The sequence below is a fragment of the Anser cygnoides genome, chromosome 1 (assembly GCF_040182565.1).
Source record: "Anser cygnoides isolate HZ-2024a breed goose chromosome 1, Taihu_goose_T2T_genome, whole genome shotgun sequence".
NCBI classification, from domain to species: Eukaryota; Metazoa; Chordata; class Aves; order Anseriformes; family Anatidae; genus Anser; species Anser cygnoides.
In genome coordinates, this window is record NC_089873.1 from 127,533,922 (window position 1) to 127,559,902 (window position 25,981).

The 25,981-nt window shown below is 39.5% G+C and overlaps 1 protein-coding gene across 1 annotated transcript in view; it reads right to left on the minus strand.

The window, feature by feature from the left end:
* PHEX (phosphate regulating endopeptidase X-linked) overlaps window positions 1-25,981 on the minus strand; it is a 102,620-nt gene that overhangs the window by 62,732 nt on the left and 13,907 nt on the right. Inside the window, exons 4-10 of the mRNA XM_013183854.3 lie at window positions 18,108-18,194; window positions 16,885-17,111; window positions 13,660-13,728; window positions 10,865-10,981; window positions 7,889-7,972; window positions 7,456-7,601; window positions 811-904 (exon numbers count right to left, since the gene is read on the minus strand). Coding sequence (XP_013039308.3) covers window positions 811-904; window positions 7,456-7,601; window positions 7,889-7,972; window positions 10,865-10,981; window positions 13,660-13,728; window positions 16,885-17,111; window positions 18,108-18,194 — 824 coding nt within the window. The remainder of the gene's footprint in view (window positions 1-810; window positions 905-7,455; window positions 7,602-7,888; window positions 7,973-10,864; window positions 10,982-13,659; window positions 13,729-16,884; window positions 17,112-18,107; window positions 18,195-25,981) is intronic.

The following is a 25,981-nucleotide window of genomic DNA, read 5'->3' on the forward strand; positions in this document are numbered from 1 at the left end:
TCTAAACTAACATGAACAAATATACTAAAAGGAGAAGATACAGCAACTTTCGGTCACAGTTTCATCTTTGGTTTCCTTAAAGAACCCTCACACTGCCCACATGAATATCAGGGTGGATTTCCATTCAGGATCCACTTAATCAAACATATGTTTTACTTAAATGCTCATATTAATTAACAGATAATTAGCTCTGCTCTCATAGCTTATGACAGCAATTAATGCACACATTTGAGACTTCCACAGCCCTGAGTTGGAAGTCACCTGATCTTCTCTGTGAAAATGACTAATGTATATACGTTAGAGCTCACAGAAAGCTGACATTACAGCATGACAAAGTTTTGAGCAAGCTCAGAAAAACAAAACAAAACAAAACAAAAAAAACACTAAGTCTTCAAGTTTTGTTTTAGCAGAACTATTTTCATGTATATATAAAAAGTATGTTTTTTTCAAAAACCTAGATTTTGGCCAAATAAGTTTGACACTTTGCAGGTCACAACCATGGCACAAAATTTAATAACTTTCCAGGTTTCAGTTTCCTGTGTAAGGAAAACTAGCTTTTAAAGAGGAGGTCTCAAAAACTCCTTAACGTACTCTAAAAGATACTTTTCCTTAGTGTCATACACAAGAATATGTATGGCTTAATTATTTTAGATGGAATCTCCTACAAGAAGTTTAATCAATACATTTACCCAGCATGGAAAATATGTCATGTTCTGCAAAGGTATAAGCAACAAAAAATAGCATCTATAATGGAAACAATTAGTGCCAGCACTAGTGCCATTGTAAATTCTATCAAACACTTTAACTTACCCGAGAAAATTCCAGCCACCGATACTGAAAACGTCTACTGAGGTTAAATAACCTTGAATAAACCATCCTCCACACCAGATAGTTGGCAAGAGTCCTGTTAAATCAGACATATTTTTATCAGACCTCTAAATGCATATGATGTAATGCAAAGCACTCACAGAAATATTGCCACAATATTCAGACTGAATGGTGGAAATTTCACCTTGAAAATTAATGAGTGATGACCAAATTGATAAATCCTTACTACATCTATAGTAATCTGTTGGATTGCGGCCAGTTAGTATGTAATTGCACAGTGGTAACCATGTTCTAGAGGGTATATTTATTGAGCCCATCACCTATTATGCCATGTTTAGGTAATGTTTTTTTCAAAGGGCAGTTTTCGTTTTCTGTAAAAGTAGCAAGAACAGTGTCATAATAATAGTTGCATGAAAATTCTGTACATAGATTTAAAAAAAAATCAGATTTTTCTTTTGTAAATCAGAGTGTTATCTCTCCTTATTAGTTGGGAAGATAAATTAGTAGGGAAGATAAACCATAGAATAGAAAAGATAATGATCCATTCCTCTGTACTAAAGATTATCTCTATTTCATATTTGTGCCTTTCATTAGAAGTTATCAAGATGGTAAAAGAACAATTCTTACTACTCACAGTTATTAAACTATTACCACCCATATTTTGCGGATGGGTAACTGACATACCAAAACAGGAAGTCTCAGTAACAAGAATCTCATAAGAACTGAGGGCTAGAGATCCTGGAAGAACTTGTTCAAACTTCTCTGCAGACCTGACATCTATGACCCTCTTTGTAAAACTTCAAGCACTTGACTAGGGTATTTATCTAGACTAGACTGAGCTATCTCTATGCTCAGCAGTGGTTGTATGAGGTGAAAGTGCACTGCAAATATCCAATTCAATCTCAAATAGTCTCAAAACAAGTCCATTAATGGCCTAAGTGTATTATCCTTGTGTTATAGATGACATTTTTCAATAATAGTCATTACCCTAAAGCTACAGACACACAAAAGTTGTTTGTTGTACACAGGGATATACATAACATCGTGGGCACACCACAGACTTCTCCATAAGGAGGAAATTTTTTCCTTTGTACCAGAAGATGCTGTGATGCCTGAACAACTCCCTCTTCTATAAAAAGCCAATTTCTTCAACTTTTAGTTTCCGTAGAGATGGAGCCACTAGCTGTTCCTGCAGTGTCACTCGGTTAGCTTTATTGACAGATGCTACCCATACCATCCCCTCTTCCAAATCCCACATTTTGTGGGAGTGTTGTCTCCACACCAGCATCACCTGAGCCATAACTTGAGTTTTGCCTCTAACCAAGCTCCTGTCAAGCTTCCAGCTCAAGATACGTGGTTGCTGCAAGCTCAAGCTCTTGGCCCCTCAGCTGCAGAGCTGATAGTGATGTGAGGATGGAGATGTTTAAGACAAGTTAAAGTGACATATTGTCAATTTGTGACTGAGCACGTTACAACTCAGCCACTCTGGCTATGCACACACATCCAAGCGGGACACCACACCAAGAGCAGATGAGTGGCTGTGTGCTCTCGACAGGCTGTCAGAGGCCTGCAGTGGGGACAACTCTGGCCAGGCACAGAGGCTGGCAGCTGAGGAAGGCAGGGACTCTGCAGTGCCACTGGTTTCAGTTGTCCTCAGAGCTGCTCCCTCTAAACTGAAGCCAGCATGAGCTTGGGTGCAATTGTACATCCATGACAGTCTGGGCAAAGTCTCTTATTTTAAGTCTGCCCATCTTCAGAGGTTAGAAATACAGTCAACTGTACACACATAAAAACCTGAGGGTTTAATCTCAAGCTAGCTGTCACCACAAAGGCAGATGTCTTATACTCGCTAGTTTTTGTGGCTAGTAGCAACGTCTTTAGGGGACTAGAGAATTGCTACAATTTTTATACATCCTGCCTTTTATACTTCAACATCATCTTTCACACTGTGGAGAGAGGCTTCTACAAAGCATTAAAGGAAAGTCTTTCTCCCACTTCATTTCCAAGGCACCCAGGTCTGAATTATCCCATGCAACTTGGGGTGTAATTTTAGATATGCCACATAACCCCGGTCATGAGCCCTCTTTCAGGATACAGGTATATCATACAATATATATAAATCCCCATTATATTCATCAAATATATCTGAAAAAAGCTTTTTAGCATGAATAATGTAAATTTATAGCACTGTACACATCACAGCAGACAAAAGATCTAGCTCTGATTGGATGATTAAATCATTTTGACAGAATGTTTAGGGTCACTAAAAACTTATTCCAATCTATGAAACAATACCGGAAAGTATAGATTTTCCCATTAACATATTTTTGACAATGTAGAATTTCCTCACTTAACGGCAATTAAAGTGCCCTGAAAGAATACAGCTCTCATTTATTTTGTAAGTGACCAGAACCCCGCCAGCTCCACAAGCACCTGCCTCCTGTATTTAAGCAGCACTGAACAGCATCCCTGCTCCTCCAGTAACTACTGCAAATTCCCTCACTGTTTTACAAAGTAATTCTGTGGATCTAAAATAGCATTTCTGCTGGTCCTATCTATTAAAAGGTCTAAAGACATCATTTCTATTAAAGTTCATCAGTAAAAAAAAAAAAAAAAAAAAAAAAAAAAAAATCAGCTAAATAGACAGCTATCATAAACCAATTATATGTTATAATTCAGTACATAATTGATGCAAAAAAATAATTCTTCCTTCCGCAAACTTCTTCTTCTCATTTGGAGGAGTTTCTCTTTACATTCAAGATGAGGAACCTCTGTCAAATCAATAGTGAAGGAAAGACTGTAAAGGATAAGTCTTGAAAAGGTGACATTCAAAGACACGAATATCAGTGTGAATTCAAAAACATTTGTATTAGTCATAAATGATGAAGGCAGGTGTCAGTTTCAGGAAATAGCCCACAATTAATTGAGATTTGTTTTAATTTGAGAGAGAAAAAAAAGGCTGACACCTCCTAAAACTAAGCTCTCTGATGAGATTGTAACAATTCCTGATTGCTATCACAGTAGCATCCACTGATGCATAAAATGCAATAAAATAGGAAGGTTTAACTTCAAAGCCCAAGGGAATGTATATTTATGGGGGATGGGGGTAGACCTTTTCTTTTTTTGTTGTTGTTGTTTTTTTCATGGTTGTTGTTGTTCTTGTTGTTTTTGTAGATGTTTGTTTGTTTGGAGAGGGGGAGGGAGGGGAAGGAGGCTGATAATTTCATTTTATTTCAATCTGTTTACTTATTTGGGTGATGACTGTTTTATCTTTTTAGCTAACTGTATGAATTTAAAATCAATTGATTGCCTTCATTCAGGTTAAAAATAATAGTTTTTGGTTATGAAATGCCTCAGTTATGAGTTTTGGTTATGAAATGCCTCACCTATTTTGCGGTGATTTTCATCCAAATTTCACAAATAATGTCACTGAGGTTCAGGGAAATTAACCTCCTCACATGGAGTAAAATCCAATACAAAAATAAACCGCAGAACTCTCTGCACTTCCGATGAGACCAGAGCATTTTTTGTTGTAATCTTTGGGAAGACTGCAGTACATAGTCCCTTATTTTATCTTCAAAACAACTGTTACAGAAAGAAGTGTCAACTAACTGTTTCTTAACCAATATTACCATTGCTGTGATACACACTCCAAAAGGAAGTGGTAGAGAGCTTGCTTGCTGGGACAGTTAAAATTATACCAGCATTTATAAATATCTGCTGAAGAAGGCTCCACCCTATCTGGGAATAAAGTAGGTTGCTCATGTAAAATTCTGTGAGTTTGTAATATTTTAATCAATAGACACAGTGTCAATTAAAAAAGATAGATTTAATAAGAGATAATGGCAAATTAATTGACATTTTAAGAAAAATATATCTTTCACAAGTTTTGAGAACTGTTTGGAAATTGTATTCATAATTGGGTTGTGAATCAAATTAAAAGAATTGAAAAACATCCATCTATAGCTGGAGGCACAATTTCTCATTAAATTATTGTAGCTTAGCTCTCTAACTAATTTTTCAGGGGCAGCTGAAGACCAGAAAGGAGATCTAGTTCCCCCATCGCTCTCTAAAGAAAATTCCTCTTTATGCTGCAGGAATTACCATGTACTTCTCTATTAATTGTCCCACACCGCAAAAATGCAGTAAAATGAGACAACAGAAAGTAGCTATTTATTCTGACAACAATAAGAATGGTAAAGCTGCTTCCTACAGCAGCTGCAGACATCTCCGTAATGAGGACACATTTTACTATATCCTATTCATCACTCTCCTCTAAGGCACCAGCACACAGATAACAGGGATGGGAAATAAGCTTGCTACAGAGACCCATGCCCTAGGCTGGACCCACAGCAGTGCCCTGCTTTGGGAATTTCAGACAGTCCCCATTATGTTCCAGCCACACCACAGCACACATTTCAAGCTACACAGAGTAACTTGACTACATTCAGCAGGGTTGTTACTAAATAAATAAATAAATAAATGCCTTATTCTATTAAATTCACACTACACTGCCAATATGCTATTTTCTAGTAACATTGCTGTGTGAATGATTTCGCAATTCAAGACTGTTGAGCAGGTTCTCCAAAATAACAGTTTATAATAGGATTTTGAGTCCATACAAGTTGTCACCTCCATCACTAAGAATTGTTTCTGTAGCTAGGCTTAATTTTCACTCCATTCTTCCCTCCACCCGAAAGAAATTTCACCAAGTAGTTTGCCAGATCACTGGGGCATGAACCTTCATTTTGTGCCATGTTTGAATAGCACCCGTGCCAGCAGGTTGCCCACCTGGGAAGTAGACACAAGGGCACTGGAATAACAGTGTAAGTCAGGGATAGGAGGTTGGTAACTGAGGAGAATATGAACTCAGAGAAAGTGCCTGTCTCTCCAAATGACACTGACTCTCCTGAAATAATCAGAAGTTAATTCACATTTTAATCACTGATGCAAGTCTAAATGTTTTGAATGCTTTACTAGGAAACTGATTCATGGAAATATTTACTATATAAAAAAAATAATGTTTTTTCCATTAATTTAACCTTTTAAACATCATATGGAAATGACAAATGAGATTACCCGTAAGAAAATATCCTTGTTAAGCTTTTGGATTTTACTGCACAGGAACATGTTAAGACCTTGTTGTTAGCAGTTTGCATTTAGATGATTTCTGATTTTCTCAGACCAGATAACAAAGTTGCTTCTGGAGCAAACTATGACATTTTAGATAATGAATATTATTACCTAATATATAAACATAAACTTTGTTATCATGCAGTGACTCTTTGGATGGATTTTATGTATAAGAATTTGTTGAAGTCTTCTTGGGTTGAGTTTAGCACTGTATTTGACATTTCTAACATTTTATGATGCAATTTTTCTTAAGGAAAACTTAGAGAAACTGAGCAGAAAACACTTATAGTGTTGGCTCACACAAACCATTATCAGCTATAAGATAAACAGCCTGAATATATCAGGAGTCAAAGACTGCTTTTGCCTGTCCCCTCAACCTTTGGGAATCAGGAAGCTGGTTTTGAACTTTGCTGAAGACGGGCATTGAAGTTCTTTCTGGTCACTACTCCAGCCTCTCTCTGCCATGATACACACACTGGTTTAACTTCTCTAACACTCATTGATAGGTTTTTCTTGAAATTAAATTAAAATCCTAATGAAAAAAGCATCCAGGTATTTACTGTGTAGTGGTTACATTTGCATGTAAGTGTATTTGTACACAAGGAATAAGTAATTCTCTGTTGTCTTGCTACATGTGTCTCTTCTAAATCACCTCTTATCCTCACTGGCATACCCAACTTTATGAAATACAAAGGATGGACAACCCAAACCATTTAGAAGACTTTCTTCAGCAGACTAAAATTCATGGTTCACTAATGATATTTCTGAATTTTATAAAGTAAGAATGTTTGACAATCTGTAGGCAGAACAAATGATCACCTTCACGTTTCTTATTGTTTGATCTTCTTATTACTTTTACAGATACTGTGAATTTACATAAGCATTCTGTCATTGGAGGCACAGAGCAGTGATATAAGAACAATGCTTCCAAATTATTCTTTTTTTCTGAAATGCACATTTGGTTGTGGCCATACTGTACAATCAACTAGGAATTATTTTTAGAGATGAAAGCCTGGCAATGGTTTTTAAAAGTTTAGCAACACATCTGAGTGGAGAGTGAGAGCAAACTATCACAGAGACAACTTAGATGTTATCAACAAAAATGCTTCAAAATAGAATATCTCTACATACCCTTTATTCATCACATTGCCTGAACCTGTCTTGCTTCCGATGCAGAGCACATCCATTGTGAGCTGTCTGCATTTTTCTAGAGGTATAAATGATTTCACAAGATACAAGACCCTATACAGGTAAGAGAGGCTGAACGGATCTGGAAAGGATCTGCTGAACTTTACTGCAACGTGTTCTGAGTAAAAAGATGCTTGAAACTATTTTTTTCTGCTGCACTCAAAGTAATACCTATATCCTCCTTCAGAAAAAAACAAGATCTTTTTCCTAGAGTCTTGATTCCAAGAACCTCTGAAGCACCTGAAAATCCCAGGAAAAGCCCAGTATTCAATGCCCCATCATAAATATGGGTGAAACCATCCTTACTTTTTCCTTTCATTTTCAAGTATCCTGAATAAATCTTTGAAGTACTGGGGAACACGGATAATCACATTTTCTGAAGGACCTATGTCTTTGAGCTCAGGGTAGAGTCTGGTGTCAATCACTTTCTTGATGTATCCCAGCCAGTCAAACTGAAATGACAAAAAGAAGGCTGGTTAAAGCAGTTTATCAAGGAAGATGGTTTATTAATTAACTTCCACCTTTTAGATTAATGGTTTCAAAGCTTTACTTACTAAAAATTTAAAAACTATTGTAGTCTGTCTTTACATGTTTGCAGACCTCGCATAATTGTGTTTAAAAGAACATACAAACATTCCTAATAATATTCCTTTAACATGCTGTCTTTCCACACTAGAACAGTTTTTAATTACATAGGTCAGAAACTAAAACATTAGCTTTGTTTTTTTCCACAACCAACCTGTGGAATCATGGCACTAAGCTCCGATATGTTCATTTTATTGTACATCACCTCGCTTGTTCGATTTTCATATGGAATCATGATCTGGGAAATAAAAAAAAAAAAAAAAGAAGACAACAAGATGGTGAAAATCAGGCTCATCTTCCAAGGATGTGCTCTTATATCACTACTGTCCACCATAATCTCAGTGCAGAAGTATCTCACCACCCCTTTTACAAGTGTTCATGACATTAACTTCCCTTTCTGAGGATGGCATTACCTAGGAGAACTGGAATATGGTTCATTGTCAGCTTAAATCATTACTGGGAAATTTGATGAGCTGAATGTCTTCTTTGAACACAGTAGACCAATTTTAGTTCTGATTATAACAAGAAAATATATGTGGATTCATTAGAGGCAAAAGCACACTTAGACCTTTAATATTTATTCATCTTATCATCTCAGAAAGAAGCCAGCTCCAAACTATATTGTTTAAAGGGTCAAATCTGAGATGGGTATGCTGGAAGCATATCTCATCTCTTGGATTTGAACATGTGCCCTGCTATGGCCTGATTCCATCTGAGGGAAAAGCCAGACACACACCGGTTTCTCCCCATTTACCAAGTGTCCTGATTTCCACAGCAGAAAACCTGAGCATATAGGCCAGACATGAGCTAAAACATTCACCAAACCAATCTCTCATCTAATTGACCACAGGAGCCAGACCTCAGGATCCTCTGCAGTATCAAATCCAAGGATGTAGCAGAAGAAATACTAAATACAAAGTAAGTTCGTTTATAATTGACAAGGTACGGCCAGATTCCAAGATGGCAGCCTGTTATCTTAGCAGAGAAACAAGCCAAGTACAAGATAAAGTTTAAAATTTTGTCACTGTTCAGGAGAAACAAGAATTCCTGATGCCAATTTCAGCCCCACTCTAAGGTAAATCCTGTACAACAGGCTGTTTGCTGCAGAGCTTAAACAGGACAAAGATTGATGCCAGACTAACCAGACAGCTGGAAGTTCTCCAACCAAAATTCTACAGTAAATGTCTGTGGTTTTACTGTTGCTCAAGCTCAAGCCATACAGAAAAAAAAAAAAACAAAAACAAAAAAAAAACTTTCTTCTCCCTTTCTGCAAGTTTCATTTATCCGACAAATCTTTAAACTCTTCTTGAACCCATTTGCTCCCTTCCTCTCAAAATTTTTCCTCTTCCTCCAGTAATTCAGATCTACTCAAAAACTTCCTTGTACACAACAAGATCTCTTGAAGCGTACCATTCCTCCCTAAATCCAACACATTTTCCCTTTATTCTTGTTGTCTCTCTTCCTGAACACACAAGTTCTTCGTTATGTATGTTCACTAAAAAAGGTGTATAGAGGAACATGGGATATAGTAAAAGCCAAAGTGACAAACACGACTAGCTCCTTCAAAATCACGGTAAGATGTTTATGTGATTAATTGTGCTCATTATGGATCATGTAACAATTCCCGTCCCTGGACTCGTGACTAATATCTGAATATATTTTAGGAATTATTCATACTAAAGGAATATTAGGTGACTGTGAGCAAACATGGCTTGTTGGATAAAGGCATGCATTACTAATCCTGAAGGCTATTACATGATCCATGTCATCTTTTATGGCAACTTCACATATCCTGTTCGTGGATTACAGCTCTGTAAGACACTTGCCAAATAAAACATTAGAACTACCAGAGGTAGCAATGCATCTTATCACATCACCAATAAATAGAACAAACAGTTCCTGTTTCTCAAGTCAACTGGATCGCAATGAAGTATCTGCTCATTATTCCAACCAGGCTAGGTAATTGAAACAGAATATTTGCCTTTATTTAGAGATTTAACAAAATTTCATCTCTGCTTTCAGCTGAGAGATAGAAACACTGATTTACTGCTGTTTGGATGGCTCTCAGTTCTGCACACAGACACACACACACCAAAAAGACATATCACTGCCTTTCCTCCTGGTGTAGACAGCAATAGCAGTACCCAGGGAAAAGTCATTTTCTACTGCCACCTCTTCTGAGAAAGAGGCTTCTCTATTAACAGCAGAACCAGCATTTCACAGAGGACAGTGGGAGATAGAGTTTCTTTTCCATGGTGATATGAAGAAATCCTCAGTTCTCTTGGAAGTTCAGTAAATCAGTGCCAAGTCTATACCCCTAACTTTTGCTGGTTTCCCAACACTGAGGGAAACTCTTCTCTCTAGCTCTGGAAAAAGCAGAAATGTTAGCAGACTTGCAGCTCCCAGGAGCAGGACTCCTGCAGCAGCCACGCTAGAGGAGATACAGGGAAGCAGAAATGTTTCTTCAGCCTGCAAGAGTCATAAAGTCTAAACTGAACTCCACAGGGGGCCAAAAATGTCACCAACTAAATCAATCAGACCTGAGTGCCAGATTTAAATCTGCTTAATTTTGCTAAGTCCAGTTGGTCCCATAAATGAAAACTCATGGAGTTTCTTGTCCCTTCTTCCAGGGAACCCCAAGAAAGCAGCTCAGGAGCTTACTGTGGCACTGCTATGACCAGCCATCCATTTACTAACTACTAAGTGCCACTATACTAACTCACTCTTGTGCTGCTTTTAGACTTCCTCAGAGAATGAGACAGTCTACTCCTTGAATATATGGTAATGTATTCACAACACAGCTGCACAACAGGGACTCAAATTCTGCCCAAGTTCAAAATTAAGAAATATTAACAATTTAAATGACCAAGGGCAATTGGCTAAGGGTTTTATTTGTTTGTTTGTTTTTTTGTTTCTATTTTTTATTCAACCTGCCCCGAGAATAAAATATTCTATTTAACAATTTACTAGGCAGGAAGACTGTTCATTCTTTTTTTGTCAAGTTCTTCCCCTTTCCTTCTCCTTCCAACAAACAGTATTGCTAAGGTGGTTGATATAATGACTTTCCATTTTGAAACAGGACTGCACTTTGTTTTTAAAGCTATCTTCAATACCACATAAAATTACCTACCTCAGCTATTTTAACTTCCAGCTTTAGAACTGACTTCATATCAGACTCGGCTCGTGAAGCATTTGCACCCAGAAGCACTGCTGTATCAACCATGAACTGCAAAAAGGCATCTCGGTACTGAAAAAAAAAAAAAAAAAAGGAAATTATCACTGGATTTCCACTTCAACAGAGTTGCAGCAGTAGGTCACAAAATGCCCAGCTATAGCAGGGAGTAGAATACTTTGCATTTTCATGCCCTTGCAACCAAAGTTATAATTTCCTTACCTCAAGTGCCCACTTTCACTGAAGAGAAGAGGGGAAATAACACGATAAACATACTGTGCATGAGAGACTGAGATACCTGCTGTGGTACACAACTCTGAATCTCTGTGTAAATCTCAGGAAATGCAAATGACACTTCTGGATTACATTGAAAACACAAATCTTATAATGGGAGTAGACAATGTGTATGTGTGTACACAAATATTTTTTTCACAATTTCATACAGTAATCAGCACAGAACTGAAGAAGTGCTTATAAACAAGTGCAAGCTTCGTGGCTAAGAAGACTGGGAGAAAGACTCTTCACTGACCTCTCTCCTCTATTTCTGCCACAGCACTGCAACGCATGTTACTACCACAATGCTCTGCTCTCCCCAGCTCTTCTAAAAAAAGCACATTTTAGTCTAGTGTGTATACACAGATGTTAGCACAAAACACTGTATGTAATGGTACTGTTGTGATTTTTGTGCTACCTCTCCCCAGGCATCATCTTTCAGAGGTCCTCAGATTGGTCCTCATCAGCTCCTGCTGGCCCATAGTCCTCCAAAAGAAAATACATTTCCCAATACATCACCACCTTTAATCTTTGAATAGACACAGTTATTTGGATCCCGGCATCATCTAGTTGGATGGATGTGGCTAAAAAAGCTCACTAGCTTCTCACAGAACTTAAAAGGGAAGCAAAACTCTAAGACCTTAATCATAAGCGATTTGTCCACTATGACAATCCAAGTGCTTGTTTTCTGTGAGCTGTCAGCTGCATGTGCCGGATGCTGCCCACAGTCTTTCGTCAAAGGAGGGTGAAAGAGATGTTGCCATTGTCAAGTATCGATACATATGGCAAACCTCATCAGTTCATGACTGCTGTCCACAGAAAAGAAGCAAGAAAACTTGTTGATAAACTGTAGCAGAGTACTGAGAAATCATGAAGAGAGTGGGAAGAAGAGTTAATGAATCACTGAGAACCGCAGAGGGACTCTTGTTCCCTGTATTTAATAAATACAGGTTAATTTGATGATAGTCATCTGTAATGGCGCTTGAAATGAGCTCAGCCTTCTGGCCTAATTGAACCCAAGACGCTGGCCTGGAGGGCAGCTCACCAATGTAGTAGTATCGGGGTTCCACTTTGTTGAAACAGTCCCGAGCTTCTAGTCGCTTTGTCCATGGTCTGGGAATTCCTGGGGCCTCCCCTGCAATGGACTGGGGGACTCCTCTTGCCACCAGGTCAGGTGAAGGCTAAGGCAAGGGTAGCTGTAGCAGCTGCTAATGAATACTGTCAGCTGTCCTTGAACGCAGTGTGCCTGCAGACTTTCTTTTAGCTGACCCCTGACTGGGGAGAGTCAAGCACCCTTTTAGTCCACACCACAGAGAGGCCTATACTAGAGCCAAGCTCCTCAAGGCACAACTCCCACAAGCAATCAACAGATGCACCAGTTCACAAGGAAGAGGTGAGCGAACTCTGTCTGGCATACTCATCCTTAGATATGGTGGTCACATGCTATAGGACATGGTCCCCAGGCACTGCTGGTGTAACTGCCTTTTTGTTGAGCTCCTGGACCCAGATGGTGGACGCAGATCTGCAAGTCTCAAACTGCAGGCAGTGCCTGCAGCCTCTTGATGAGGCACATGGTCTTCTAGAATGTGTACTTTCAGCATGTTTGCAGACAGTATGAGACTGGGGGAGGTGGGGGAGAAGGTTTGAATGATGCATCATATGGTTGTGTTGCCACTCAGAGGGACCTTGTTAGGCTGGAGAGATGGGCCAACAGGAATCTAGTGAAGCTCTGCAAGGGGAAATGCCAAGTCCTGCATTGGGTGAGAAATAACTCCAAGCACAAACACAGGCTGGGGGCCAACTGACTAGGAAGCAGTTTTTCTGAAAAGCTCAGGAAGTCCTGGTGGACACCAAGATGAACATGAGCCAGCAACGTGTCTTTGCAGCAAAGAAGGCTAACAGTATCCTGTGCTGTATTAGGCAGATTGCTGTCAACAGGTTGAAGGAGGTGAACCTTCCCCTCTACTCAGCACTGGTGAGGCCACATTTAAGTGCTGGGCCCAGTCCTGAGTTACCCAGTACAAAAGAAACATAGCTGTACTGGATTGGGTCCATCACATGGCAACAAAGCAGACAAAGGGCCCAGAGCATCTGACATAAAAGAGGCTGAAAGAGCTGGGACTGAGCAGCCTGGACAAGAGAAAGCTAAGGGAGATCCTATCTATGTGTATAGATATCTGATGTGGGGAGTAAAGATGACAGAGCAGAGCTGACACTACTCAGAGGAAATGTCTTCAGAGGTCCCTTCCAAGGTGAAAGAAAAGCGAGGGGGCCCCCAAATCTCATTAAAAGCTTCACTGGAAATCTTTGCAAGAGTGTTGTTGGTGGTGGTGTTTTCTGATAGGAAATACCTTGAAAAATCTAAATTCAAAAAAAAACACTTTTTTTTTTTTCAGTTTGGAGCTCCATGGAGCAAAATCCACAATGACAAAAACTGAGGGAAAAAATGGACATTTTGAGTTTCAGTTAATGCTACTTACAGATTTAGCTTCTGTGGTGTTTTCTAGGTAATCCTCTCGAGATGAAAGAGAGAGGCTTGCTTGATCTAGCTGTTAAAAATAACAAGAAAAAGCATTAAATAATTAAATTCATCAGAATTCAAAGATAGCCATATTAGCAACCTTGAAAGAGTTCATGTTTTTCTGGCAATTACAGTGGGTGTGTGTAAATATCGATTACATAATACATTGCTGAAGACCAGCCTGAGTTCCACATAATTAAAAAATAAAAAATAAAAAACAGAAAAATGCTGACAGACATAACTAAATTCACATTAGCGTGATCTGGAAAGCCTCAGATGCCCCCTGCAATATTTGAGCTATCTACAATATTTGAGCTATCAAAGTATCACCTACCATGACTTAAGTGTTTATGGCTCCTTTAGCAAGTGGGGTAATGCAAAAGGAGTGGGTCTACAGGATCAAACACTCAGTGCTGGCAGTGATTCATGCTGTACATATTTCAGGGGCAATAGAGCCAACTTTGGACGTACTAGTCTAGTGTGTGGACCAAATGTCCATTAGCTGCTGGAGCATGTCCACTGCTGTGTGCCTGGAAAGCATCATTAGCCTTCTTTGACAAAAAACATGGTTGTGCATTTGAGCTTCACCCTAGAGCAGTATTGAGTCCTGTAATGAGTATTTGGCTTTTTGAACAGAGGTACAACTGGATTCCATCCACAGAAATCATTACATGCACGCATGTATACACGAGAAATTTCTAAACCACTCTTGAAAGTTCAATGAGATCTGCACTTCGTCTTTTGAATGAAATGACTACATGGGAGTGCTTGCATAATGTTTCAAGTTCTTAACTAGGCAAAATTCACAGTCAAGCAGTATTCTTAAAATCACTGCTGGAAACTGAGAGTTCACAAAACATTTCAATGTGATCAAAACAAATTAGGATATAGAAGCCAAATCTGAAAACATAATTCATCCAGTTTCTGAACTCTGCATAAGATACTCGTGGGAACGGAAAGAATGGAAAAACAAAAACAAAAACAAAAAAAAAGTTTTGTCATTCTAAAATTATTATTTTGATGTTGTATTTGTTTTTGAAAAGATAAGAAAAGAAGAGAGATTGTACCTATTCATACTACTTCACACAAGCCCTTTTTACTTTAAATCCTACAGCATTTATATTTCACATTTTCTACATGTATAAAACTGACCTACGTAAATGCAAATAGAATCTCAAATGGGTGAATAAACATCATCTTGTCCTCAAGATGTGATTTCCTCAAGCTTTAAAATATACCAAAACCATAATAAAACAAATCCTCCCCTGAAAGCAGAGTAGCTGTGACGTTCAGTGCAATTCTGATTCTTTGAAAAAGAGTATCACCTTTTTTCTGCATATTGAAGAAAAAAAAAATCACTACATACAACAGATATTGGTCTATTTCAGTTATGTGACTGTTGCTTTAAGTGCTCAGCCAAATTTTCCTGGTTTAAGAGTCAGATTTGATAATCCACTGAAAATAAGAAAGACAAATATGAGATAGAAACAAAAAAGTTAACCAACATTTTTAGTCCAAATTTAATATATATATATATATATATATTGAATACTGAACAAAGTTTAATTTGGAGCTTCCCCTCTTTTCCTGATCTATTTATGATTTTGCAATGCTGAACAAAGAATTTTGCAATAGAGCCATTTTCACAAGCAGATTGAAATACTCTTTGGTACAGCCACACTCCTGGGAATTTGTTAAAACATTAACAAATTAGAATACTGGCTGATGCATTCTGCAGATCAAGTTTGTAATCAAATTAACAACAACAGAATCCTCCAAGGAATAATATGTTATTCATAGGATGTAGTGCTTCAGTTATTTAGATACCTAATTTTTATGTGCCACTAAGCATACTGAGTGAAGATACTACTAGGTACAATTCATTTCCAAGGGATCAGCAATATAGATGTATCCAAGCCTTCCACTGGCGGGTGACTTGGCCTAGGAGATTATGGTAGGAGTATGACAGGAGATAGCTAAATATTTCCTCTTTTGATTCCACCGTTTCAGTTCTTTTAAACGAATCTCCAGCCAAAGCAATCTTGACAGGATCCAAACAGCATCTTAGCAGAATGACATCCTTAATACTTGAACTCTTGATCTGCTATTGCCTTGACTGTTCAGGAAAACTCCCTAGAGACAGGGAAAAGTTACTGCTGAATTTCATACCAGTCAAACACCTCAAACAAATGGCATTCCAAAGAGCTGATTCGGAATAAACATCCACTTCAGAATCACTGAAGTTGGTTCTGTCCAACTCTCGTCCAAGCCCCAAATGCAATGTATTCTTGAAAGCATCCCTACAGCTAGCCAGGATGTCAGCAATGTAAGGACCATAAATATTATTTTGCTGTGATGAATGGTGTCATAGTTTTTTTCCTTGTTCCTTCTCTCTTGCCTTCATAAATTACATTCTCATGGCAGTGGAGAGCTGGCCTACTCTGGTTACTCATCTCTACTTCCTAAACAACAACAACGCATTTGGCCCAGGCACTTGATCTTGCCATGATGACATCTCACAGTAACCATTACAATTCTCTCTGGAGTTTTGTCAGACTACAGCTAGGCATTTTTTTTTAATTATTTTATTATTTTTTTTCCTTCTCACTAATCTAAACTGTTGTGTAATGCCATGCATTGTTAGTGAACTTTATGCTTTGGTGCAAAACGAAAGAATTTCAGTAAACTGTTATTCTGTATTTCAGGTTTAGAAGTGTTTGGGATACATTTTTTGTTTTAAGGTGCTGCATAAGCACAAGATAACATGTTTCCACCTCAAGAAAAATATCTCAAGTTCAAAATATCTGTGACCAATTCATCATTCCTCATCTTCACAGACAAAAAGCATTCTTCATACAACTGATAGTGTTATAAGCAGCACTCAGAACAAGATATCCACCACTCTTATTTTCATACAAGTGGACCCTGGACATTAGTCCACTGGGAACATGCTTAATCTTTTTTGCTATTTGAAAGGAGAAAATGTCCTGTGTACATATATTTTTCAACAGCATGTGATACCCAATAGTTTCTACATTCCCGGAATTGGCACCCTGGTACACCTGTAAGTTAGTAGATAAAAGCAACAATAGTTAAATGTAAGCATTTGGCTTGTATGCGTGTTTTAAAAAATGAGATCACAAAATACCATGCAGAGTAACCTAATAGATATGCTATTCTGTACCTTCAGGATGTACCGGTTGGAAATTTTGTCATCAGCAGCCACATATAAACGGATGAAGACAGAGTTACTGTATTGACCACGAAGGGTTGCCAGAGTCTGGACTAAGCTAAACCTCCTCTCCGACCACAGCCCCTCAGGTCCAATGTTGGATTCCAGCACAGGCCAGTGGAAAGGGGAGTGCCTCAGTATGCTTAGCAGTGGTTTCACATCGGCTTTTTCAATTTTTTCTGAAATGTCAAAGTGTGACAACTGTTACATTCCAGACAACTCAAATCCAGCAGCACCACGGGAGATGCAAGGATTTATCAGTGCTGATTGATTTCTAGGCAGGACAAGGGCATTGCTGAACCCCAGCACCTCTGCTCTGCCTGTGAACACAGAGGCACAGCAGTCCTACACCAGTTTATATGAATCAAGTTAAAAAAGAGGCATATCACTGCCTTTTTAAAAAGACAAAGGCCTGGAATTAAGCATATTTTAATATACTGCCCACAATCAAAGCCAGAGGGGTCAGCAGCTGGGCACCGCAGCTGCAGGGCAGCTGCCCAAACTGCTGAGCCTGCCCCAGGAAACCATGTCTGAAGGAGAGTGAGAAGGACAAAGGGCACTTTAATGGACAAAGTCCACTCCCTCCCAACTCATCTTTCACCCATCCAGTTGCATAAAGTTTGTGCTGTGTCCCAGTTAGTGCACATCAACCGTACAGCAAGTGACAAGCTCAAGGAAAGCACTGCCCAAAAGTGGCTGCAGGGTTCCCCCCCTAAACCCACTTGGCACCCAGCTAACTCACAGATTCAGAGCTCAGGGCTGCCTGAGTCCATCCCTGTGGAAGTGTTTTGATCACAGGGATTTAGAGAAAGCTGGAGGGTGCTGAGCAGCAGACTCTCAAAAGTGTCGTAGGAGAATTTCATCAGAGGGCTCCTCTGATACACCAGGCATTACCCCTGCCCCCCTTGGCAGGGTTTTAGCATCCTTTTGCACACATAAGGATCCTTTCACAGAGCCCTGATGAATAGAGGTCTCTGTAAATGTGCTTCCTTGTTCCTTGATGTACCATTGCTTTGACTTCAGGAACAAGCAGAGGACCCCCTGCATTCAGGTTGAATGCAAGTCAGCAAAACCTGTGAGTCTGCACAAAGCTTCATGGAGTCCAGTGGAGAGCAAAAAAGTCTGCCTTTATAAACATGGCTAACACATCGGTGTCCCAAAATCAGACCACTTACTCTCATTCATACAGGATGCATAAAGGATCTTGGCCTTCTGTACAGCTTCACTGTCCTGTCTTTTGCTGATTGGTTTCTCAAGTAATGCTGGAAAAAGAAATGGCATTTTTTTAATACCTTGGAAATTGTGGGCACGGTCTGTTTGCCCGTCTCAACATTTGCTTCAGTCATAGCACTTAGTTAATTGAGGATGAGGCTTCACATGTATTTTCTTAGGCAAGAACACAGGCATGAGAGATATTTTCACTTTTTCCCACCTCCACACAGGATATACATACTTTTTAAAGGACTACTATAAAGACAAGTTACCGACACTGTTCTTTGCTCACAAAGAACCACCTCAGCAAACAGAAGTGACAGGAAATCAGGGGAGGCGGGTGGGAGCTAGCACACAGGGCAGAGACTGAGGAGTTTTTTTTAAGTGACTGACCTCCTGGTGTTGGCATGCTGTGAGACTGGAGTCTAAAAGAGAAGGTGGTAGGACCCCAGGAGCAAGACTCTTGGGGTTTATTTCCACCAGCTCTGCCACTGCTGAAAGCAAGCAGCAGAGAGCTGCCCTTTTGTCCATCAAACACACACAGCCTCAGCCTTGTGAATGACACAGAAGGCCAAGTGTGGAACCACTATTTGAAAAGCTGTGTTACATGGCTCCCTCACACCACAGTTGCTCACCCGTCTTGTTCTGGAAAACCAAACTTATTTTCCTAAGTTGTCATCTCTCTGCACAAACATTGTGCTCATCACATTATGTAAGGAAATGAAATATCATGCAGAATGCATCTGAACCTCAGCAGTCCACACTCAGCTGCCTCAAGCCATTTATCCAAGCTTTAAACCAGCCATGATGTTGTTGCAGACATATGTACTGTGGCTAGATGCAGATCAGCTTAGCTCCAGCAACATCCATCAGATCGGGTGCAGCACAGCAAGAGCACTTCTGTGACTAAGAGAAGCAGGGTAGTACTTAAGCACAGCACAGAAAATGGGCTAGAAAACCCTGTTGGACCTAATGTAGTTTTGTGAGACCCAAACAGGTCATGCCCAATATTACCTTACTGTTACTGGAACCATTGGAAAGATTGGTTTTGCTGGAGCCATCCCAAATGCCTCCTGATGGGTGCTCAGCCAGAGCTAAGAAGCCTTAAAAAATTCAAGAGTAATTTTCCTATAGCATAGTCCCCAGTCAGTATCCCTCTGGGCTTCAGGAGAGTTTATGAGCAAAGGCACAGTGCAGATTGGCCCTACGAGCTGCTGTGCCTGCCTGAGTTAAGAAGCATGTCCCCCACATAAAGTAGAACAAAGTGCAGTGCAGGAGTCCCAGGTCTGCCAAAGTCTGCAGTTGGCCAGTGGCACCTCATAACACTTGCCACGGTAAAACCAAACCTCTTCTACATGGAGCTTATTCAAGAACCTGCCATGCTTCACCTTTCAGATGCTTCTCACCCATGTCCAGGGCACCTACACTCAGGGGACCATACTGCTTACTTCAAAAAGGTATTAGTCAAAGAGTATCCCAGTGATGAGCAAATGCCACTTGGTCTATTCCTCCAAAATCCCTTTTCTCCTTGGGAAAAAAAAAAGAAAAGTAAAAAAAAAAGAAAAAAAAAAGACTTAAAAATTTGCTTGGATCTTTAAGAAACTGAGAAATGTGTTGAGATCGTTCCCTTCTAGCTATGGATAAGATAAGAATTTCACTTAAAAATAAATAAATAAAAGCTGCTGGACAGGATTCCCAACAGTTTTGGTTTCAAGTCCTCAAGTTCTTAATATTTCTCAGTTTCTTAAACACAATATCATCCCAATCATTGACACATATCTCCAGTAAGCACAGTTCTTAGCAGAATAATCAGCCCTGTTCGTGTTTTAAGAATGACATTTTAAGAGAAACTATAAATGAAACCTACATAAAACTAAGGATGAAAAAACACACTCCCATTAATGCTGTTGTAAGAACTTCTTTTCCTTGCCAGTGAGCTGCACAGCCGTGAAATTTTGAAGCTAATAAAATTCAATAGCTAAAGCCCAGCTAAAGCTCAAGAGAGATACAGAGGATGACATCCAATAAAATAAAATAAACTCTTGGAATACACCTGCATAATATCCTGCTAATATGAGACCTGGTGTTTTCCCATCAAATCACCTTGTTATGTGACAGAATGAAGCTGTAACTCCTGCACTTTTGCAAAGGGTAAGGTAGGGAAGATGCTGCCATTCTGAGCAGAAGTATGAAGAAAATTCTTGGTTCCAATGATGCCAAATCCAGTTGTCAAAGATGAAAACCTTATTAAGAAGGTTGAATCCTCTATTTGGACACTGAAATGAGGGATGTGGTCCATGTGTGCTCTTCAGACTACATAAGTTCTTCAGTGCTAGCCTCAAGCTTCCAGAAAGATTTAGAAGCTCAGATCTGGAGCACTGGTCAGATCCATTTGCTTTCTGCACTAGCTGATATACAATCCAAACACAAGCTTCAGAAATTCTCTGTCTGTTTAACACACAAATATTTACAGCTACTTTACGTGTCCTTGAATATTCAAGTTCTTCTTAAACAAAAAGAGTGAGAAAAGGCAAAAGGTAGTACATGCTAATCAAAAACATGGGTAATCAGTTAGTTTATCTACAAGTTGGGGTGTCAGTGGAAGGAAAGTCACTGCTGTGGTAGTAACCAATGTATACACATCAAACTATCTATAAAGCAAGGTCAGGTGCCTCAAGTAGCCTGGCCATAACAGCAGGCTGCAGCAGGGCAGAGCTCAGAGCCTCTGCTCCCTGAGGACCTCCACGAGCTGCACAGACCCACCTCAGGACCATCCTGCCCCCTCACCAGCCTGGGGAGGCACTCTCTGAACACTGCTCTAGTTCTTGACTTGCAACATGGCATTTCAGGATCTCATCTGCACTATGACAAATGCCAGTCAGTAACCCACAGGGAGCAAATCCAGCCCCTCTGTCAAAGTTCAACACTTAACTATAGCTGGCTGGGAGAACCACATTTCCACCTTGAAAAATTTATATGGCTTCAGATATTTTCTGCTTGCACACCAGAATGACAGAAGCATCCAAGTGGTCTTCCAAGGGATAGGAAAAGAAAGACCACCACAGATCAGTTAATGTTCAGGCTAATGAGATACCCACAGAAAAAGCACAAGACCTCCATTCCCTACTGTCTTTCCAAGCACCTGCTCTTTCCCCTCACTAGAGGAACATATGGGCTTGTACAAATCCACTGAGGAACTCAGTCAAATGATTTTCTCTTAAGCCCACTGGCTGGAAGTAGAAACTCTGTCCCACTTAGGGAAAGTCAGTGTTTCGACTAAAGCAGTTCACTCAGCACTGAGAAGGACGTTGAGTTTGTTCTTGAGGTGTTTTTGTTGTCGCTGCTGTTTTTGTTGGTTTTGGTTTTGGTTTGTTTTTCTGAAATCAGATAATTTTCTGAATGAAAAAATAACTTGTTTAAAAATGAAAAGCACCAACTTCCTAAAGCAATCTTCCATTTTAGGACTCCAAATATTAACTGAATTTGACTTGAGTCTATAGGCAGTTTCAATACACTAATTATATATATATATATCCTTCACCAGATTTTCTGATTATGAAAGAAATTTTATCCACCTTCCATCAGCACATTTTAGTTTCATCTTTAGATGGGAGTTTTTAGGAATGGATCCCTTGCACAAGACTGTGAAACGCACAGCACTCCAACAGTACTAAAGAACTTGAAATAATAGTTCATTTGCTAGCTCTCAGTTAACTGTTATAGTGATAAAGATGGAATAGCAATCTAGCCAAAGAGACTAGAAAAGCAAAACATATAAGGTCATTTACATTACTCTGAAAGAGCACAGGATCATAATTACCGGCAATGACAATTTAACAACAACTTGCTATTACTGACTTACATTACCAGCCTGCCACAAGTGCAAAGCACAATGTCATAGCTGAAAACCACCATGACAAACAAAATGAACCAACATAGCTTAAACCACCATGAAGACAAAGCCTGTGATCACCTGTCCCTAGCCAAATATAAAGTACAAGTTTGAATGGCTGTTCTAGCAAAGCAGATCTTGTTCTTCCATCACACCTTTTGTTTCCTTCACTTTTAAATTAATTCCAAAGTTATTCTGTTAGGAATAAAAGGGGTCTCAGCCTGTGCTGTTGATCTTAGCACCTCATTGTCTGTGTTTCTGTATGCACAGAATGCTCAGAGGCAAGATTTATATCTGTCTTCACATAAAAGCTAGTTATGGCAAATGTAAAAACCTATTGGTAATTCTGCTCCACAGCGCTGAAACAACATAACTCATCTCATTGAGCAACTATCTCTTGCACAGTCAGAAACTGGTTAAAGCTGTTCATGCTATCCCAAGCTTTCTGAGGTCGCAAATTGCTCCACCATTCATTTTCTTCTACCGAGGGGCTGAGGGCAGGGAGGTTCCTGTAGCAAACCAAAGTTCCTCTGCTCGTGGCAGTCTAGGTCAGGCAGGCTTACATCATCGCCCTCCCTGGCCCTTGTGCAAAATACAAAGACAGAATCACCAACAGAAAGCATGCCATGACTGGGAATGATCCTCAGTTGCCTGAACTGAAGATGCTCAGGCAGGCAGTCAAGGAAAAAAGCCACAGCTGGGGTGGGGTGTTGGGTTTGGGAGGGCAGGAAGGAAGGTCTTTATTAGGTTTCCTTCAGACAGTGCTTTTCCAGGACAAGAGGGCTAAAAAAGGCCAACTTCCTGTGGTTCTCTACCCTACAGTAAATAGCAATCATCTACTGTCGAAAGTGAGAGCAAGGCACTTTACAAAGTAAGCTTTGCTATTTTGTGTGTGTGCATGTATATTTAACTACATGCTATTCTAAAGTGACTAAGAATAATTTTGTGGCTAAATGTTACCTTTAATCTCACTTTCCATTTCTAGCCCTTGTTGATTTTCCTGCCTACTGTCTTACAGAGCTTTGCTTTGGTTTTTGACCACCGTATTTTATTTACAGTATTGAGAAATCCTTTTCCACCTTCTGACTTGGAGCGCAGGAAAAAGAAGTTGTACAGATTTGTAGGGAAAAGTAACATGCATACCATTTATTCAGATTAGAAATAAAGATTCAAGTTATGAGGGTTCTGGTCTGCAGACTGTATATATTGTGTGCTATCAGACAGTTTTCTACATACACAGTGTCTCACAGGAATGAAATTCAAGTTTATTTCTCGTTCTACAGAGACAACATAAGGTTTTACTGCACTCTCCAGCCATAGATATGGAGAATACATAGTGCTAGTGAAGATAGTAGCAGTTTTTTTCCATTCATTTTTGTCCTTATCCTTTTACAAACATCTGCTGTATGTGGAAAATGCAAACTGAAGTGTTTGTACAGTGATATCTGATGATTTGAAATATATTATCATGCTCTGTACCTAGAAGAAAAAGAACTGTATGTGTGAGTATTCCAGTGGGAATACTTTAAATAAAATAATAATAATAATAATTTATACAAAAACCCCAAAGGGCCATCCCATTTCCTGGAAAGTTTTAACCCTGGAGGAGTGAAAGGCTGGAAGGAAACAAGTAATTCAGCATGAACTCCCAGGACAATGCTAGAGAAAACAGCAGTCTTGGGCTGCAAAAACAGAGAAGTATCAAAGTGGGGAAATAATCTTATTGTCCTACATGGGCTGGCAAGACAGACTGGAACACTGCGTGCCCTTCTGCTGTCCAGATTTTATAAACAATTTTGAACATTTGGACAGGGTGCAGAAAAACATCACAGCCATTTTTTTCTTTGTGTGGAGAGGCTTGAGAACTGGGGAGGAAAAAAACAAACAAAAAAAAATGCAGTGAGAGAATTGAAGAGCTTGATTTATTTAGTTTCATGAAAGATTACAGAAAGCTGATGGGATTACAGTATGAAACTACCTCACCATTAGAAAATGCTTGGTGCCAGAGAGATCTTCAGTCTACTGAAAAGAGGCAAAAGAAAAAGCAGACATTGGAAGATGTAGACAAATTCAGCAGTGACAGTGATTAACCACTGCAGCCAAGCAAGTAGCAGAGATAGTGGCTTCTCTGCCCCTTAACATCTTCAAGACTTGATGTTTTGGGGGAAGATACGCTTTAGCTTAATGTGAATTATGCTTTATCCCAGTGCAAGCTATTGAGCTTCGTATATGGGTAATGTAATTGGCTGTGATACTAAAAGGTCACAGGAGATAATCTAATGGTTGCTCCTGGCATTGCATTCTGTACATTTAGGATAAGGATTTCCAAGCACTCTCAGACATGTGACAGCAAGGAGGTGCAGCCATTATCTACTGTTGCAGATAAAGTGAGGCACAGAAGATTAATTCCTCCATATCTAATTCATGTCAGAGTCTTACTGACTTGAACAGTGCTGCTTTATGAGCATAAAGCTTGCTAAACTTGATTCAAAGACTTGAAGAGTCTGATCTTTTGAATATGCTGAAAGCTCCTCTGCCCCTTTAATGTCAGTGACAGTGGGAGTTGCTCAGCATTGGCCAGAAGATGCTCAATAGTACAACTGAAAACAATTTGCAATGCATTGTTTTCAGTGCAGATCCAGAAAGCAGCCCGAGACTGTAACCATTCACTGGGCCAAAGGAAGAAAAAGCTTGTCCTTCAAGTATGCCACAGTAAGTCTCTGTGAAAATCTCATGCAACAGCATGCTCTTCCTTTGGTTTTGGTAGCAGTAACCAGAACACATATTTGCTGCAGATTGCATGTTTATCATTCCCTAAAACACAATGATCTTCAGTTTCTTAGACCAAAATGCAGGAACTCTGCTTGTGGAAAAGGAGTTTGCTTGCCTGTAAACAAAGAAAGTGGACTTCTCTTTCAGTTCCTGAGCAATAAAGACTGTGTTCTTCACCTTCTCCTTAATATCCGTCTACAGCTAAAAGCGTCAGGTTTCTAAACTGATGAAAAGAGTAGTTAAAGAAGCTGTTCACCCTCTTCAGCTATCAGTCACAAGCTTTGTTTCCTCTCCAGGTTCTGTGCTACCTCTGTGAAGAAGCAAAATCCAAGTTATCTTTTAGACATATGCAGCATATCCTCTGATGCTAGCAGTAGAACGTTTTAATGATCTGAGGAATTTCAGCCTAAAAGTAGAGAAAAAGGGGTATTTCATCACTGTTACCTTTTGAAAGCAACTTTTGCCCCCATAATCCACAGGGGCAACACAGGTGGTCATTTTGTTTCAGTGGGAGATGAGTGCGCATATGGGTACACATGGCAAATGCTTGGCAGTTTCACGCTGGGCACACTCAAACTAATCACATAGCACTTGTGTGTAAAATGTTGTTCCTTAAGCTCTGACATACTTACGGTTAATCTAATGTTCATTAAGTATGTCTAACTCTTAATCCCATACTTACTTCACACAAAAAAGCTATGTCAAAAGAGTCCTTGAAAAGCAACTGTAATCCAAGCGGTACCTGTGCTGCCAGGGGCATTTATTGAGGACTCCACCTGTGTCATAACGGCACTGCCCTTCTTCAAACTCCTAGTGCATTGGGTTTCAGAAACCAGGTTTATTGCAGTTTACAGAGTGATCTTGGACAGAAATGATTTTTCCAGGATGTGAGGGGGCGCACAGAAACCTTCAAAGCCACACTGCTGTTATGGAAATCACAGCTAGAAAAATGTAATGTCTTAATTACAGTAATGTGAGCTTGCATGTTCCAAGAGTGGTTATCTGAGAATGGTTTGGAGTCAGCTGACTTTCATTCAGAGTATCTAGTTTCCAGATCCCTTTTTTCACAGCCTGGAGTTAAGTGAAGGAGGGTTAGTCTTATGGATGGAGGCCTACAAGGGCACAATGTTCTACCTCAAAATAAAATCAGTGGCCACAGCATCCAAAATTATG